The 19,842-nt window shown below is 43.6% G+C and overlaps 2 protein-coding genes across 2 annotated transcripts in view; both read right to left on the reverse strand.

Annotated features, from left to right (window-relative positions):
- kdm6ba (lysine (K)-specific demethylase 6B, a) overlaps positions 1-16,661 on the reverse strand; it is a 107,115-nt gene extending 90,454 nt beyond the window's left edge. The window contains exons 1-4 of the mRNA XM_085349682.1: positions 16,078-16,661; positions 14,162-14,330; positions 13,016-13,152; positions 12,582-12,625 (exon numbers count right to left, since the gene is read on the reverse strand). The gene's annotated coding sequence lies outside the window, so the exon portion shown is untranslated. The remainder of the gene's footprint in view (positions 1-12,581; positions 12,626-13,015; positions 13,153-14,161; positions 14,331-16,077) is intronic.
- A 2,866-nt stretch (positions 16,662-19,527) lies between these two features.
- The window catches only part of dnah2 (dynein, axonemal, heavy chain 2), a 62,705-nt gene continuing 62,390 nt past the window's right edge, over positions 19,528-19,842 (reverse strand). The window contains exon 87 of the mRNA XM_085351050.1: positions 19,528-19,682. Within this exon, the coding sequence (XP_085207176.1) occupies positions 19,528-19,682 (155 nt within the window). The remainder of the gene's footprint in view (positions 19,683-19,842) is intronic.

The raw sequence follows: 19,842 nt of genomic DNA on the forward strand, positions 1-19,842 counted from the left end.
GTCCCCGGAGAGATCCACAACATGAACACTTAGCATGTTTTTTTGTGTTTATTATCTATCTCATCACGCAACCACAAGACAACAAAGATATCAAAACTTGGTGAACGACGCTGTGCTGGAACGGAAGGGGAAAAAAACAGGGAAGGAAAATCTCCCAGAGAACAACCCAGGCAGATGCATGCACTCGGAAAACATACACAAAAAAATAAACAAGAAAAACACATACAAACTTTCACAGATTCAAGTGAGCACTGCCATACACGAACAGGTGCACACACACTGCTTCATGTATAGGATTTCGACGGCTCTAACAAACAACAAGCTGCATAAAATATTCAGTAAAATTTCCAACATGTGCTCCTTCCCCTTCTGCACATATACAAGTGCAAAAAAAACTGCTAGGAGAGAGCGATGGGGAGGCGAGGAGGAGGGGGGAAAGGAGTCAATGAGGGCAAAGGCAGAGCTAGCAGCAGGAGAGATAGAGTGAGTGAGCAAGAAACAGACTGTGTGAGAGAGAGAGAAAACACCCAGCTGACTCTGTTACAAGCTACTCCCCTTAGCAACAGCCCTAGCTCAGCCTGTATCCCATTGGCCGGCTCACAATCCCATGTATGGCTCCTAAGCCAATTGCAGGCTTCCTTACAACTCTGCATTTTGGATTTCATCTTCACCATGGCAACACAACCCTGGCCTTAGCGCTGTATGTGGCCTGTAAGTTTGTACACAATGTACATACCGTAAAAAGTTGACTCGGGCAAAACAATGAGTCTGAAAGCATTAAGAATATAAACAAAAGGCACACAGCAGACAAGCTAACTCAGCACCGTCTCCACATCTGTAAAATTGATATGCCCAGCTGTTTGAAACACAGAGGCACACAGTGAGTATGAACAGGGCGAGATCCTACACAGACCACTCCGTAAATTCACACAGAGAAGAAACACCACACTAACCTCTCTACTTTTTCGTCTGTATTCTTAAATGAAACAAAACTATCCTCACAGTTTTCTTTGTTTCACAGGGACAGTGCATGCTAACAGTTAGCAAAAATGCTAATTTACACACATGGCCCCTGAGCAGACCACAAAATTCTATAAAATGTATAAAAAATAATACTCATACACACAAAGTGCAAGAGTTAAAGCTCATTTCGCACATATATATCATTAATATGCAAAGTGTGGAAACTTCATGGCCAGTTGACATGCCAGTTTTTTTCCAGATTAATGCACGCCTGTGGCTAAAACATGCAAACATGCACTTCACACCACAGCGATTTACCAAACGCTACTCATTCAGACCTGCTGAATTCAAAAATTCTTCCAAATGAAACAATAAAACTGCATCGTTTACCCTCTAAAACAGCACACGCATTTTCAATTATGATGCCAAAATTGGTAAAATGAGCTGTCTAAAACTGCTACAAATAATTTGTATGATGATAGCGTACCACTGCGTACATAGCTAAAAAAAAACTGGTTAACGTAGTCCTAAAAGTTGTTGGAGAGCATCGTAAAGCACAGGGACGGGTGGGAGGACAGTCTAAAAGGTAGTTTATGGAGGGCTTTAAAGTTTAGCATTTGGTGTAATGAATTTATCGTGCAGGGAGCAGGCGGAGGTGGATGAGGAAAAGATATGATATGGTTTGTGAGCTCGGCACAGGTGATGACCCCGCAGAAGGTCGCTGAACACTGAAGATTATTGCTTTTATGTGCCACAGAGAATGGTACAGAATGCATCAGGGTTGATCACAATACAAAGAATGCACCATGAGTGGGCGTGGGGTTTAAAAAGAGTGGTCCTGAGCCCTGTACATAGTGGAAGTGATGCACTTTCGGGCTGCCAGCTGGTCGCTAGGAGACATTCTGGCTGCATAGGTGAGCCTCTAGTGTATTTACCACCAGGTCATGTGTCAATCAACGATATTCTTCACTCACTGGTAGTCTCTTCAGTCTGAAAGGTTATCACAGGTCTCATTCACTTCACATTGCCAGCAGTTATTTCACCCCTAGTCGCTCCAAGTTGCCAAATATCATTCGCTTTCCGTGGTCTCTGGTCACCATGTTGTAAGATATTTTACAAGGACTTGGTTAAGGTCTAACCGTCACAAAAAGAAGGTCCTGGGTTTGACTCCATCGTCTGGCCCGGACCTTTCTGTTATTGGGGTTAGGTTAAATAGTGATTCTAAATTGCCCACAGTTGTAAATGTACGTGTGAATGGTTGTCTGTCTCTCTGTTAGCCCTGTGACAGAATGGCAACCTTACCTGGGTGTACCCCACCTGTCGCCCCAATGGCAGTGTCAGTTCCCTGTCTAGACCCCATTCCAAAACCACAAATTTGTTGGGGCCAAAGATGTCATTAATCTTGTCTGTGACTTTGGAAAGGACTTCTAGAAGAAATTCTCCAATGAATTCAGTGAATGAATTCAAAACATCCCATCTTTTGCTACATAATCCAACAGAAGGTTCATTTCTCAAAGCTGTCAGCCAGCTCTGCACCAGAGTACCAACGCATTATTTTAAAGAAGGTATACGTCACATGGAACTAGAAGGGAGCTCAGAGTGCCTCCACCAACAACGCCAACACCAATGCCAAATCTAGTAATTTTAAGAAAGAATGGGCTCTTCCTCTGCACAGATTTTACATTATCTTGACTCAGCAATCAATCAACACTGAAAACACATCTCTGCCAAGGCTCTCGCTTTAAAAAAGAAAGGGAAAAAGTTAACTAGGTTTCAAAACACAAGGATATCCATCAACATAGACACAAATAAATAAATATAGTAAATATTGTTAAGATTACTTGTTCTAATAAAATGTGTGACCACCTCAAGTCACTGATAATGTTTTTACTGTTTGTGTATATAATCTTCCTTACACATCAACAGTATGGCATCCAGTACTGATAAGCTTGAAGGCAACTAATGCGCTATGTAGCAGGTGGGCGTCCAGGCTTTGTCGCTCTCTGTGACCCATAAAAGGCCAAAAACTGTTCTAGTGATTTCTGTGTCAGTGGAGGAAACCGGCGCTGTGGGTTGAGCCCTCAGCATCACACATGCACGCAAGCAGAAGCAGACAAGGTAAGTGGCTAGGTCCCCTTTGTTCTCTTGGCGAGGCGAGTGTGAGTGAGGGTGTGAGAGAGGGAGGGAGAGAGGGAGGGAATCAAAGATATAAAAAGAGGAGGAGAGAGATGGGGTGGAGGGAGGGGGGGGGGCAAAATACAAAGAGCCAAGTAGTGAGAAAGGTAGAGAGACAGAGTATGAGACAGGCCGGCTCCTGAAGAATAAGAGGGAGGAGAGACGATGAATAGCAGCTCCTCTACAGACAGGCACATGATGAATGGGTCTGCTGCCTAAAAAGCCAGAGCACAGAGGACAACAAGGAAAGTGTGTCTGCTCATCCCACAGTGTGTGTGCATGTGTGTATTCAAGAGCATGTGTGTGTGTGAGGACAGAAGCGATCCATCTGGGCCTTTGTTGCAGTGACCACACTGGAGCGGAGGTTGATACCCAGTATCCCTTCCCCTCCCACAAGCCAAAACTCGCCCATCAGCGCCAAAAAACAGCACTCGGGGTCAGTTGTCAAACCTAACAGCAGGTAATTAAAAGTAATAGCACAGCTTCCTCTTGGGTTTGACGCCAGGCAATGTATGTATCCCACCAACAGCAATTAGTCAGCCAATTACCCGGGGGCATAATTATTACTACTGTCCATAGGAAGGCTTCGGGAGAGGCAATAATGGCATCTTACGGTAACGAGTGTTTATCTAAGTGATCAGTGATTAGCGTGAAAGGTCAGGACCTCTCATGAAAGGCTGGCTCCCTATCTGACATTCCTGCTTAGCTGCGGTTAATTGGTACGACAGTAGCAAAGTGCTGTTTTCCATAAACAGTTCAGCTAAGTACGTATTAGGATGCCATCGTGGAAGCTGCAGGGAATTTAAAGATCCAAATGCAGAACACTTTCCTGAAGACTAAAGGCATGTTTTTATGTTTCTATCAGTCACTAAAACAATGGTAAACGGAGCTTTTCTGTTATGTGTCTCATGCTGATGTTTCGAATATTACACATCGCTGATAGAGCCATATTTGCGCAACAGTAAGTGCCACATTTATGATGCTGCATTAGCTGGGAACTGGGTGTATATTATTTTGGCGGATTTAATTAAATCTAGCGAAGGGGGCTCCTCAGCTGTGGGTGCGCGCTCGTCGCTGCGCTCTGAGAGGAATGCTTGGCGGCAGAAGCTCCGCTAATCGAGTTAGCTGCGATAACAGGGGTGGCAACCAGCTTTCCAGGAACATGGTCTCCTCTGAGCGTGCACTCTGAGCAAGTGGGTTTCACACATGCATCCGCACGCAGATAAGCACGCACAAACGCACCTAGTGTGACGCACCTTTCTGTTTCCTGCGTTTTAAAAATGCATGCGCAGTGCTGTGGGTCTTCGGATGGTAAATGTATAATGCATGTGCACGCGCTGAGGCAAACCTATTAATACAATCATCTCAACAGTCACGGGCTGCCATCGCTCACTTGCTCTGTACACACAAGCCTAATAGGTTTCACTTTCACACGAGTTTACGTGTTCCTCTTTCTGCAGATTTTTAAATGACTCACCAAAGCTTCTAGCAGCTCTGGCGAGTCATTTTGGTAGGTCAGTAGGTGAATGCCGCCTTTGGTGTCTGGCTATCTTGTCTGGTTAACATAAATAGACAAACACGCCCTCTTAGCTGCGTAATGACCTATTCCCAGTATCTAAGTTTGGCGACCTGTGTCTTTTTCTGTTCTGTTTATGTTTGTGAGGGTGACACGTGATTTTAAATGCAGCTCTTAAAAGCTTAGGCAAGTCAACTACGACTTCAGTTACTCATGAGTAAGTTTCTAATGACAAAGTTTCTCGTTCATGAATATGTACGGGCACACATACAAGCACTTCGAAAGATTTTCAAGAATACTGACTGACTTAAAATCTAGCATTGTTTTTGTTTACGGCAGATAATAAAAACCTGTGTATGCGCTACACTGTCTGCAGTCTGATTTTACAGTATGCTGGATTCTCATACTGTCTGTGTTACAACTGCTACATGTCGCCCCCTGTTGACTTGGACATAATATATACGCACTGGAACCAGTTAAAAGTGAAGCGACCAACATTGATCATCACGTTGCAGTGTACTGCTCTCCCAGGAAACCTTTGCAATCATTTGGGGTTTCAGTTGGACCTGATCCACTCGCTTAAATGTTGGAGACCAACTGAAATTACCAAAAAGCAGTGGCGTCTCCCAGCAAGAGGATGTGCCAGCCAAATAGCAAAAACTGCTCAGAAACAACTTGAGGAACAAGTCAAAGAGGCCAGCGCATGGACCTGAACTCCGAAACAATCTGGATCCACATCCAATCAAGCATCCGTGGAATGCACTGGAACGAACCGTATCCACAGACTCCCGCTCCGCAACCCACAGGATCTGAAGAGATCCGCTCTCAATCTGCAGGTGCCAGATACCACAGGACAACCCCAGAGGTCCTGTGTCCATCCCACAGTGACCGATGTATATTATTGTAAGTCCTAACCAAACTAGCAAAAATTACTAGAACCTGTAAAGCTCTAACCACAGAGGATATTTCAGCTGTGTGTTTCGACTGACCACATACACTCACATTTTAAGTCAATCCAGTTATCTGAACTAGTGACATGAGAGCCAGAGTTTTTCTTGTACTCTCCATCCGTAAACAGGCTATTTTCCTCCGTTTCACTCATTTAACTACAGCGATTGTGTTTACAGCTGTGCAAGAACTCAATAAAGTGCCTAAATGGAAAAGGAGAGAGAGAACTGACGGTATATATATTTAGGCCACGCCTTCTGGGCAGAGATGGTGTGAGTATTTTGTTTTTTATGTCTTTTTGTCACATATCACATTATAATGTAGAAAGAGATCAAAGACTGAAAATTTCTGCAGGGTAAAGGTGGTTGCACCACCTTTCTTGGTGTAAACCCAAAAGTCAAGACAGAACATGTATAAACAAACGGCTTCAAGCTCCAGCTTCACATCTCGTCTATAGGATCCCTCTCCATCCTAGCTCCTGTCGCTCCGTCTCTCCTCCTCTACACCCTCACTCTCTCCCTTTGCTGGCCTCTTGCACACAAAGGCAGGGGGAGACAGAGGTGGAGGATGGAGGGAGGGGAAGGGAAGGGAAGGGAAGAGAAGGCACAAAGGACTGGGAGCTGTGGGCTTGCCCTGGGGAAAGGGAGGGTGAGGGGGGGTATATGTGGGGTAACAGGGGGTCAAAGGGGGGCCACAGAGGGGTGGGGTGGGGGGGTAGATAGTGGAGCTGGGGGTGGGGAGAAACCTGAGAGGCAGAAAGCCAAAACAGGAGCTGGGTGAGAAAGATGGGGAGACGACGGTGGGAAGGGAGGGTCTGAGGGTGAGAGAGCACAACACAAGAAAGCTTATAGCTGCAGTGATTTCTCCCCCACTTTGAAGGGGGTTGGCAGTGGATTTGTTCGAGAAAGGGATTTGGTTTGGGAGAGTCAGAAGAAGCTAGGATTTGATGAGATTTACACTTTTTCTTCAACAGGAATGCACAGCCACCATCTACTAAAGCTTGTGTAAGCGTTTTAGCCACATGTCTTTGGGCTTTTTTAGGCAGAGACCGTCTCCATATTCTGCCCTGAGTTTTTCAAGGCAGCAACAAAAGCTACAGCCAAGTTTTTCCTCAAGTCCTCACAAACAGACAAATGTGTCCTTTTTCCCCCCCTAGACAACACAACAAATGATCAGATGCTAAAAATCCAATTAAAGTTCTCACGTTGCGTGTGGCTCAGCTATCAAGGTTTATTATAGTGGGAGACAAGCCAAGTTCAAGATGTCCAACAGAGAGTGATATAAAAAAACACCATATTCAGCATCAACATGAGTGCAGGTGTTTATTGGTCATGTACACTTTTAAAGGCGACTGTCTGCCAGTGAACTTTGTGTGACTGCAGCCATTATGATTTCGCCAATAACAACAAATTGCACTTCATAAAAGGATCCGACAAGTATGCTCTAGAGCACAGATAAGCAATTGATTTTCCCAAGGAGGTAAACTGGGACTGTGGTAGCACCGATATGCTGAAATCACTTCAGCTTAGTGGTGCAGCTCAATTCATATGAAGACATGTGATGTTTCGCTGTATAAATGAAACTGAATTTAATTCTGCCTACTATTAATTTTATGTCTTTATAAGCTTATCTGCATCGTCCTACAAAATAGCCCCAGTTTTTTATTTGTTGCCACTTGGGAAAATTAATTAGCACCTCTGACAAATCAAGCTAACTTCAAAATACTGAAATGAAATAAGCTAGTCGATGATACTTGTCTTGTCCGTGCAGTGTTCTTCTACCAAACATTTCTCTTTCAGAAGTCTTCAACGTTGAACTCAAGGGCAAGGAAACAAATAAAGCACACGCAAGGTTACGATATTAGAAATAAATCAGTATTGTTGTTTATGCTATGACGCCGTCTCTCCCTCGGTTACAATATTAGATTTAACGTCCCTCATTTGCATTTTGTCAAACGTCCTGCAGCACCCCGAGAGAGCGCCTGCTACTGTCTGTGTAGTTATTGGTCTTTCAGGCTGCAATCACACAGGCCTAGAGAGCAGTCACTGATCATCTGGCAAACACTGGTCATGAGGATAAAATGTGTGTTTCCCAAGCGGATGGAGAGAGGATGCTGGAGGTAATGGCAATTGTTGTGAAAACAACCACTAAAGCTCCAGTCGTGCAGGCCTAGAGACTGGTGAATGACTCCCTACTAGCCACTGGTGGTAAATCTCAAAAAGGTAAAACACGAACCAGCAAGAAATACACGCTACCTGTAACATGAAAGCTGTTTGTGTCGCACTTTTCACAGTTTTTCTACCATTTGTAGAGCAGTTGTGTTTGTAGTCACGCTTTTCTTGCAAATTATGGGCATTTTTGGAAATCTGCTAGCAATGAAAGCAATCGACAGGTTTTACCTGCCAGAACCACTCTGGGAATACTCATTTTTACTTAGCAACCAGGGGTTGCCAACCAGTCTCAAGCCCTTTATAACTGAGGCCTCAGGTGTGTGTTTTGGAGGTCAATTATGATTTATAATAACAAATTACAGATCCTAATTTGTTTTGAAAGTAAGAAAGACCAAGAAAACTTCAGGCTTTTATCTTAATTAGTTTTTGAAATATTCATGTTCAAACATCACCTCAGATTTGTGTGAAAAAAAGGCCCGAAAGTGAAATTTTATATTGAGCAGCAAATATGGATACATGTAGCTAGAAATCTATAGCACTCATAGCTATGTTTTAACTGTGCATAACTCAGAGACGGTTGAACAGAAAACTTTGAGCTGGAGTGGCCCAGGGCAGACTTTCCCCAGTTTTAAAACATGAATTTTAAGGCATTTTGTAACTGTAACTGTATAATGTCTTGTATTTTTATTGATATTACACTGGTCAGTTGCAGAAAAAGTAAAGTTGAAGGTAATCAAACCACACATAAGCACAAAACTGTCTAATAATCACACATCTAGTCACTTTCCTCAGCAGCTCTTCTCATTTGTAGCTTTGTTTGTGTGCAGCTGTTGTATTGCATTAAAAAGCTATGTCAGCACCTACCCCACGTAATTCTTTTTAAAAAACTAGTGCAACCCTCCCCATATTGCCTCCATTTGCTTAAATTACCACAACCTCACACTAATCTTGCACCATCTAACCACCCCTAACTGCCTAAAAGAAAAAACACTGCGGGGGATCAGACGCAGGTGCACACATTAACACAAACACCAACAGACGTTCAAGTATTTAAGTAGCTGGCCTATTAAACGTGTAGTAACGCAGACACGCAAATATGGAGCCTACCACCGGAGAATTGTGACGGTTGCGAAATGCGGGCCAAAACAACAAGCCTGGCAGTGAAGGAGAGGCATCTTTTGGCTCTGTCACCCTCTACACACACAAACACAAATAACAACACAGCCTAAAAAAGAGTTCACACACACACAAACCCAGTGCCCTCTTTTCACATGAGCGTTATATAACCCAGCAGGCAGAGGAACACTTGGTTTCATCACATCTTTATCTCGACTTCCACTGTGAGATTTCTCTCCGTTCGTTCTTTTCCCCTTCAGTCTCTTGTAGTAAAAGAAATACGATTTTTCCCTCTCTCTCTGCCAGCTGTTATTTAAAAGCATTAAACAGCTTTGATGCTGTAAACGTGTGTGTTTAATGTGCTTTATGCAGCAGCAAAACGCCCTCGTAGACCTCCAGGAAGTGGATGATGTCAGCTCCACCTCTACGGTTCTTCCCTACACCACTCCTCCCTCAATGACACTGCTGATGATGACAGGAGGAGGAGGAGGATGAGAACAACGACGATGAAGAGGAGTCTCTCCCCCTCCCTTTACTTCCTGTCCTCCTCCTCCTCACCCACTGCTTCCTGCTGTCCTACCCCCGGGCATCCTGACTCAGCTCTCACCACCTCTCTTCCTCTATATCCTGCCTCACAGTCTGCTCTCCCTTGAACCAGAAGCATCGTTTCGTTTCAGTTTCATCCCAGTTGAAGTTAAATTAAACATGTTTAATTTAACATGTCTGTGCTGGGCCACTCATATGTGGATTGCACGTGTTTGCTTGTGTTTAAAAGAAAGAAGCGGAGGAGTACGATGGTGGTGAAAAGATGCCAAATCCCAGCGTCTGTGTCCACAGACAGCATTTTCTTTTTGTGCCCATGACCTTAAATTCAAACCGCTTATTGTTGCTAGGTTACAAAAGCCTTCTTCGTCAGAGTATTTTCAATTATTTACAGCGGTGATACTCCAAAAGGACAGTAAACGCATATCAAAGGCCAACCGCCTCTTTTTTTTTTTTTTTCATTTTGATTGGTTGGTGACAGAAAAGTGAAAGTGATGAATGCAGGTGGAAGAAAATACATTAAAGGCCTGTGGACACGAGCCTTTGATAGGCCTACCCTAAACCCAGTATCAGACAGTCACCTGCTGCATAAAGGATGGAGCTGAGTAGTAAAAGCAGCATTTTTCCAAGCCTATCCAACTGAAATGTCTGTTATTCACCTCACTTTATAAGCATTTCTTTTTTCTAATGTGGACATATCTGAGCCGTCATTCCTGTTAAAATTAAATTTGTGGCTTATTCCACTCCATCAGCGTCTGCAGGGCTGCGCTTTTATGGTGCACTCTCTCTGTGGGGTTGCAGCCGAACATGTGCCACTCATCTACCAGGTCTTAAACTAGATCCCTGTCCAAATAAACCATCTGGCAAAACTGGTCCCAGGTGCTCCATGTGGAATTGTTTCACTTACAATGGGCCAAAAAGTGGCGAGGGTGCTGCCAAGCTCTATAAGTCAAGCGTGGTGACATCATCATAGCGTTAGATTTATTATTGCTATTTGGAGGTGGCTCTCTTGGACTCAAACCAACACTAAGAGGGGGGGATTCACACAAAAGGCTGTCAGTCACGCCGAAACTGGGCCTGGGCCACAGTGCGCTTTCAGCCTTACTCCACATACAGCACCCAGCCTGTTCCTCTGGGGCTTGTATAACAGTCAAACAACTTGGCGCGAAAAAAGACGCATAAACTGGAAGGACGTAAAGAAAGAATGTTATAATAAAATAATCAGAAATACCTACGATCTGATTAACAGGCTGTCGTGCACTCACGCTCGATCTCATATCATCCTGTTAGTGTTGTTCCTGGATCAACAAAACTAATGTTGGTTCAACACTGCAAGTGACCAATCACAGTGCAGTGCCGTCACACTTTTGCAACGTGGAAACGCTGTGACACCGCGCAGCAAACCGTAAACCTAACCCCATAACCGTAACCCTCACCACAATCACATCCTAACCCCGACCCTAAACACTCCCTGTTTGGGTTTTTTCCTGAGTGGACATCAGCAGGTTTTTATCCCCCAAAAAAACCTATGACATCATAACAATGTGATTGGTCAGGTCTAACGTTAATCCTGGACAAGCCTTATTATGTTGATACAGGAACAACACCAACACAAGCGTATCAGATAGACCTGCAGTCACTATGGATGGAATTTCACAAGATAGTACAACTGCATCTGATACACGGTCATCCTCAGGAAGGTGACCAAACGTACCAAAAACAATACAGCAAATAAAAAGACGACTGCGAGGCTTTCACCTTTTTTACAGCGGCAGGGTGCCGGTGCCAAAACTCTAACTCCAGTACTGCACCACATAACTGCTGGGCCCAAAATTCAAACCACCGACGTTATTATCTACGCAAGGGGCAAGTGCAAGAGTCCCAGAGTCTGGCAGCCATGGTTATCTTGGAACTGAAAAAACGTCTGCTGGAGATGCTAAACCTGTTAAAATAAAGCAGTAAAACAGAGCTGGCTCTACATCAGCACCACAATATTCATCACTTTTGCACATGTCACACATTTCCAACTAAGTACACGTGAATCTGCACAGGTATACAGCAGCACAATCTCCCCGACTATCAAGTCCTAAGTGACGACACTGAAAACAAAAACTACTAAAAAAACATCTTCTGATCGTCTAGATGTTATATTTGACTGCTTCTCTGGTTCTGCACATGCGGTGTCAGCTACCTGTCGCAAACCACAATCTGCTTAATTCACACAGGTTGATCCATTCATGGTTTGATTCTTATACAGCAGTAATCTCTGCATTTCCTTGGTTAGTAATCTCTGCAGTTTGACTAACCTTCTTGACACCACTCTGGGTTTGACGCTGCGATGCTGTTTCTTATTTGAACTACAAACCTTCCTGTCTCGCTTCCTTCTCCGAGGCTCTTGCAGCTATACTTTGCTCAGCATGTACGTGCACGTGCGTGTGCGAGAATAACGGCCTTAAGCAAGGCTGCGTGTAATGTGTAGTGAATTCATGTTTCTAATGGATCAGATTCATTGCCAGCTATAAATGCATGCAATAAAGCAGAGCTGGCCGAATCACAAAAAACACTGCAGGTGTGTGAGGCTTGGCGAGCATGTGTGCATTTGTCCCTAGATGAGTGGGGGTGTTTGAGAGGTATGCTAGAGAGTGTTTCAAGTGTGAAAATGAAACAGAACTGGTGCAGGGTTAGGTGCGTGTACACCTAAATAATGGTGTTACATCTGTAAAACAGAGAAGCTTACGTGTGCATGGCTCTAGCCTGGGCCCCAACCATGACAGTGGTGAGAACGGCAAACAGAGAAAGATTTATATCAGTAAAATAGCAGAACTACATTTTTTTCTCTGCCTGGTACACGCCTCGTAAATGCAGGCGAACAGCAGGGCAGAACAGAGAAGAAAACCTTTAAATGTATGGAAGTTAAAGCGTATTCAAGGCCACTTAGCCTCTGGTTCAGCCTATGTAAGTAATACACATGCAAAACAATAGCCGACTACAACGTAAAATCTCTAGTGGAAGACAGACAAACAGAACACAGAGAGGTTTCCATCATGGCTAAACGGTTTACTCATGCACATCCCATTTGTCACTGCGGAGCTGGCAGGTAGAGCTAGCGCTGGTAGTTCAGGCTCTGGGTAAAAGGTGAAAGGTCTTACCTGAGCAGGTGGACACTTGCAGAGGCCAGGTGCAGACTGCCTCCCTGCAGGAGAAAACATGCCGATAAAATCAATGGATCTGATGAGAATCTGTCCAATTACTCAAAAAATTTGATACTAGTATAGATCAGAGCAGTATTTCTGTTAAGAGCCTTCTCAGATACCAATCAATGTTAGTGCTGTTGATAGTTTGATAGAACATAGTGCAGAATAATTTTAAAGCGGGTTATAAGTCAGATACTATGAACAAATACTGGGTGAATATTAGAGTCTTTTTAGTCTATAAAAGTGACTATTAAAATATTTTTTGGAAGTTTGGAATAATCAAAAACTGCATGTGGCAGCAGTGTTTTAGCAACTGCTCTTAATTGCAATAACCATGCATAAAACTATTAGGTGTCTATGAGCATCCTTCATCACTAAGGCGTGTTTACCATTTCCATGCTGTGGGGCTGATGCACTTGCTCATTCTTGCCTGCAGTGTAGCCAGCCAAACTCATGGCCTCAGTCGGGCCCCGGCGGCTCTTTAAACAGGTCGCGACAAGGCTTAGCCATGCTCCTCACTTTGTCCCTGTGAACAGGAGAGGTATACATAGATCAGTTAGTGACAGACATCTACACAGCAGCATTTTAACACAGTGATTCAGAGAGGCCTATCTGCCTTTCCAACACTAAAGTCAGGGAAATTAGCAGATGTTATTAAAGCCCATAAATAGTAAGACCTGGACTGAAAGTGTGGCACCATCTAGAGGTAAAAACACGCTCTTACATTTCACCAATTTGTCCAAAAAATAGCTTGGAACAGCAAAGTCCATACACAAAGTGACAGATGATGAAATTGATTGCAACTTGTGGTTACTAAATTGGTAAATGGTTGCCCAGATTTGGAGGAAGACTCACTCACATCCACTTTGGATTGCAAAACTAATGCAGAGGTGACCTTTCTACAAACAGTCACAGTATGACTTGGACTGACTGCAGTCATGCTCAGAAAGGCTGTCGAATGTTTCATAAATAAGTGTGCGCTGATATATTAATGAGGACAGACTGCCAACATGAGGAGACTCAGCTGACTGCCAGTTGGTTGTATTCTGGTTATATTCCTACAGAACAGGAAGGTTGCAGAGCACAAATGTAATTGTTAAATATGAATTTTTGTCCATGTAGATGTCGACAGATATGTGATTTTCAATGATTTATCACAGTCAATTATCAGAAACAGACTCCATGTAATTGCAAACTTGATCCAATTCAATGGCAGACCGATAGCAGACGTATGGCAACATTTATAGCAGGTTTTAAAGTGACGTAACTCCTTGAATAAAAACAAATCGACTGACCAAGTTTAACTCTGAGGATATCATTTGCTGTTTAAAAGGGGATAAATCACAATATATGATTTGCAATACTTGGGATATTGTAAAATGTTAAAAATTGCATCCGGGGGTGTGTGGTGATTCCCACCTCTAATACCCTCTCTAATGCATTGCATTGTGGGAGTTAATATTTAAACCTAATTTAAATTCAATTCAATAGAAACAAAACAACACTGTGTTTTATATTGTAAGGTAAAGACTCACAATAAAACAGAGAAAGCCCGAGCAATCAGACGATCCCCTATGAGCAAGCACTTGGCAACAGTGGGAAGGAAAAACCCTTTTAACAGGAAGAAACCTCCAGCAGAACCGAGCTCAGGTGCAGCCAGACATCTGATTGGCAGTGAAGGGAGGAAGACGGGACAAAGACACGCTGAGGAAAAGAGCAAAAAATAATAATAACTGATGATTAAATGCAGAGTGGGGTGTAAGCACATAGTGAATGAAACAGAGTTATTATATTTTTGTATTTTCTTATTAGTTTTTATTTCATTTTCTTTTTAATTTTTGTGTTTAATTCAGTTTAGTTTCAGTTAGTTCTCAAAGTGGGTTTTCTTTTTTTCAGTTTAATTTATTGTTTGGACAATAGGTTTAGTCTTTTTTAATTATTATTGTATTTATGGTAAGCAGTGACTCACAGTCTCACAGACATAAAAGTTTAGACTCATATTGAGTTTTAAATTTTAGTTTACTTTTAGTTAACTACAATAACCTTGGCGTGAAAAAGAACAGTGAAAACTCAGTGCATCATGGGATTTAAAGTCGTAAAAGTGTAGCATCATACAAATAGAGACATTATTTCCCATGCGGGTTTCCAAGGAGAAAAAGGGGCTGATGTTAGTTGTGGGGGAAAAAACATTTTTACAACATTTTTTAAAATATGGTTTTAGGAGAAAAAAAGAATATTTTTTTCCTTAAAAAAAATAAAATGAACTATTTTTAGACTGTTTTTAGTCTTTACGTCAGAGTTGTTCGCATCCAAGCTAGCATCAACATCTACAGTTATTGAGGCTAAATAGTGTAACAAGACACCAATCTGGAAGTTAACTTAAACTGAACCGAGTCCCCATATTTAAACAAAATAACAACAACAATGATAAACATGTTCGGTTGGTTTAACACAGCCGAGCCTGCCTGCTTCAGGAGGCTTCATTACAGACAACAGCAGGTCCCTGGGTGACCTTTGTTCGCCTCGCTGTATGCAAACAGTCATAGCTGAGGTCCTGTCACGCAAATATATTCATTTCCATACGGACATAAAAGTAACCTACTCGAAGGTGAAGCTCTGTCCTGGGTTGCCCTCCAGTGGCGGAGTACCCAAAGTGCTAGAGGAACAACAGGGAGAGGGGTGGAGACAAAAAAAATCCAAGGGGAAGAAAATTCAAACGCTCTTCCTGGTAAAGAACCCGCCACAACTTCACAGAAAGAAAATGCGACACTCCTTCTGCCGACACCAACGAGCCCCCCCATTTCATTCAGCTGGCTCTTATCAGCCCCCCCTCTCCCGTACTAATGTCCAAAACACATCCCAGTGACGCGCTGCATTTCACACCCACGGACACGCTCCGTGGTCTTTTTCCTTACATTTGCAAATGTGTTAACGGAAATCGGCACACGGCGATTGCGACATCACCAACTCCAGACGTACCTTCCTGTAAACTCTGCCTTCCTTACCGTAGAAAACATGACATCACCAACTTTAGTTTGTATATGAAATTGGGTCTTTCTTTTTTTTTTTAACGCAGCTGTCTGCAACATAAAAAAGGGGAAAAAACGCAACAAATCAGCAACAACATCGAAACTTCTCCACCTTTATCACTGCAAACTTGGAGCGGTGCAGCCTATTGCTCTACAAGCAATTACATAATACCATCAAATTGTGTCCTTATGGTTAAAAAAAAAGAAGGACACGTGAGGCTACTACAGACCCCACAGAAATTCCGCCTTTCTGCTGTGCAACATTTTCAGTTTGCTGGACTCATTTTCTAGAAGCAGCTCACATTTTTTTTTACAAGGTTAACGAAAGAGGACATTGTAGTTCAGGTTGTTTTCAATGGAGTCTCACCCCCCTACAATTAGGTATAAGGCCAGCATGCCTGACAGAGGTACGGAGAGCTTACCTTCTGTGTGTGATCCAAAACGTGCTGGGGAGGTGCCGCGCTGACTCTGGCTGTGAAAACAGTGGAAAATCTGCAAAGTAGCCCATCTCCTTCCACGGCCACGGGATGACGCAGACCTCTAAAAGCCCTCTCATCTCCCCCACTGACGAAAAATAAAATACTAAGCCTTTCCATTCAACGTCCGTAATAACGCGTTTAGGCGCAAATTATGACACGGGGAAGCACTGCGCACGCAGAGATCGCAGACCCCCCTCCCCGCCCCCCTCCGGCACAGAAAATGTGGATGCGTTCGCCCATGGGCAAGGCATGACGAACACACTCATCAGTGATGTTGCATCTTCACAGTCATATCGCGTTTCTTTTTCCTTCATCTGAACACCATCGGGTTAAGAAAAAAATCGCAAGCTGGTGAAGCCTTAAAAAAAGCCTCAAAGACAGCGGGGGGGGGGGGTTGCAATGGGGAACGGACTCCCCCCCGCCAACAATCATCCAGAAAGCGCTGCTGATATCCGTCTCATGGACAGCAACGGTGCGAGTGATCCGAGCAGGGAGTGCGTAAAGAAATTGCGCAGTTTTTATTCCATTGAAACGGAGACTCTTTCCCTTCTGTCCCCGCTGAAAGGCTCTTTCCCTTCCTCCTCCCTCCCTCCGCTCCCTTTCTCTCTCCTTCTCTCTCTTCCCTCATGCAGGTTTATTTTCAGTGGAAGAGTCTTGGACATTAACTGCCCCGCCTCCATAGTCACTGGCAAACACACTGTACAACTTGCCCAAATTCTTCTATTAACTACTATTCGATCGCGAACAACCGAGCCGCAAGTTCCCGCCCCCCTCCTCTCCTCTCCTCTCGTAAGCATTTGGTTCAAGAGTCCAGCTCTCAGCTGGGTGAAGAGTTGCTGGAACCGAATGGGGCCCAAAGAGCCACTCGTAGTTGTAATCTTGTCAGGTGCCTTACACTTCCCAAGAAACGGAAAAGTTGCGCGCAAGCATGCCGGGAAATCAAATGAGCTCAAGGCGAAGTCAAATAAAGCCAACTGAGATCGGGTTGGCTCTCAGGAGTTCTTGAGCTGTTGTCAGGGCTTCTCCAAACGCAGACAAGCAACAGTCTGTGTTCAAGAGCGAGACGTGTGATTAAACACTTCCCTTCCTTGTCGTCTAAAAAGAGTTCACAAAAAGATGGATCCTGGATCCTGTTTTCACCCGCGCTGAATAAATGCTCCCAACATTTCTTCAAAGTGTTTTCAATTTAAGGGGATGGGCAGATGGAAAAGGTGTCTTCTTAATCAATACTCCCTTCCAAGAACATTGCCTCTAAAATCCACTGTGGTGATGCAGTGTCACCAGGTCTCGCGAGGAAGATGAGCAATATAATCTGAATCCCTGTCTGCGCACATCGCGTCAGTGAGGAGGGTTAATTAGTACCACTTGTACAGTGTTTCTAAAACGACTCCACAGCACATCAACATTCAAGTTTACTTCAGCTTAAGCTCTCATCCAAAAAACAAAAACCCACCTCCCAAGCCTGATATTTGTTACAATCAGGATGGAGAATCAGCCAATTTGAATTTGAATTCCATGTGCTCACCCCTCCATCTCCCACCCAACTAGAGACCACCAATGCGCGCACGCACACACACACACACACACACACACACACACACACACACACACACACAGACCTAGGTCTGATAAAGAGGCTCTTAAACCTCGAGGAAGTCTGTGTTGGTCTTTGAGGGGGACAGTCCTTAATTCTGAATACAACCTTGAACTCAGCTTCCCCCCGCCCCCTCACTGGTTCCCCCTCTCTCATTACTGGAATCATTCTTCCTCCCAGCTTACTTTCTCCAGGGTCCCTTCTCTTGTTTTTCTCACCCTCCCTTTCAGGAGTTTGGGCCGAGTCCTTTTCCAGTGGGGAAGTCCGGGGCTTCTCCCTCTCTCTCCCTCTCACAGCGCTGACTGACTCCAAACGTCTTGTCTGTGAAGCTTCATTAGAATTCATTTGTTTGAATGGGTTCATTTCTCCTTCACCCACTGCCCCCCCTCTCCTCCCCTTGTTTTTCCAAGCTCGGGAGACATGCATATTAGCATAAAAATGTCCTCTGCCTCACCTTGAGTAACTGCATTGTTTTCTTGCTTTTTATTTTTTTTACACCCTGGACACGTTTCTGCATACGTGCATGCAAAACCAAGACAAATTTAATTTCTTGCACATTTCTATCAACATTATTTTAGTCTAAAGGTTGTAAAACGAACGCAATTGCTTCATATTTTCATGACTGTTAGAGCACTAAGTGTGAAAAAACCAAGAAGGAATATATTATGACCTCCTCATAAACACTGGAAATATGCAGTGGAAAATATGTGAAGCATTTAGTACTACATTCACATATACACAGCCCGCTTAAGCCAATAACACAAACCATTCTAATCTGCACTAACCATTAAAATAAATTTGCGGGGTATGTGGAGGAATGGGGTCAAATCTTCCACTTAATAACTGTTCAAACCTCCTTTAGCAGAAAAGACAAAGGAGGATCGGACCTGCACAATGTTCAGAACAAACTCTGAACCATTACTTTATTCAAGACTGCTTCAGCAGGCCCACATTGTCGTGGTGTCTGGTGTTTCACAGCCTCTATATTGTGATAAACATACTATACAGTAAGACCTTCCAAACGTGGGGTCATCAGGTCACTTTGAGCTTCAGGTGGAGGATAGCCACTCTGGCCATGGCGGGGTAACAATAGCCCATTAGCCTTTTATGGCTGAGGGGTCAAAAGGGCTTCTTTACCTTTTTTTTTTGCCAATTTTGGATATACAGCTGAATAAAAACAGCCACTATTCCTTCCAATCATGCTATTCTGCTCATGCACTTACAGACCAGACCTGTCTACTTTTTTAAAAACGCATAAAATAGATGTAATAGCTCATCATGTTACCAAGGAATCCACTGAGCACACAGTCAAACGCTTACGTGACCCAACAGTCACTTGATCCAGATGTTACAAAGAAGTAGGTTTCCAGTAAGCGCCGATACCTCACAGTCGGAGATTTCCTGTGCATGTGTATGTAGACGGTGGTGTGTTAATGTGTGTGTTTCAGCAGGGTAAGAGGGGGTCAGCATGGAAAGACTGATGGAGGTCTGTGGAGAGGAGTGCACAGTCGGTCATTTTAAGAGCAGAGAGAAGAAAAAGGTAAAAAAAAAGAAATAAGAGAAGGAGAGCTTCCAGAAATGTGTCTGACCTGCTTCAAAGAGTCAAAGAACGAGTCGAGCTCAGGTGTAAAATCCTACTTTATATAGAATTCACTTTACTGTAGAACTCACATTTGAAATCATTTCAGTCACAAAAACAGATGATAAAATAATTAAATAAGAACTACTACACAATGAATACCTGAACCTTGCACAGAAACAACGTTTTACAGTCAGTGTGTGCGTGATTGTTAAAGCCTTCAGTTGTCCAGGCTCATGAGAAGAGCAGTTCCTCTCTTGATCCAGTGCTCTGGAGTCACAGCTCCAGATTTAAGTTCAACGCCCACAACAAAAGACGCTCGGCCTGCCCCACCAGCACGCACCGGGTAGTAGTAACACGGACACAGGTACGTACCTTCACACAGAGACACACAACTGAGTCAGTGAAACCACAAAGCAGGACAGAGAACAAAAACAAGAATCCAAACTAAGTGATTTATGGATGAACATAATAATACAGGTGACAAAAAACCACATGAAAATAAATAAAGTGGAACATAAAAAAAAGTTTGTGA

Source organism: Diplotaxodon limnothrissa, linkage group LG3, assembly GCF_057381915.1.
Source record: "Diplotaxodon limnothrissa isolate DT_005_m linkage group LG3, D_limnothrissa_male_GT1.1, whole genome shotgun sequence".
Classification (NCBI taxonomy): Eukaryota; Metazoa; Chordata; class Actinopteri; order Cichliformes; family Cichlidae; genus Diplotaxodon; species Diplotaxodon limnothrissa.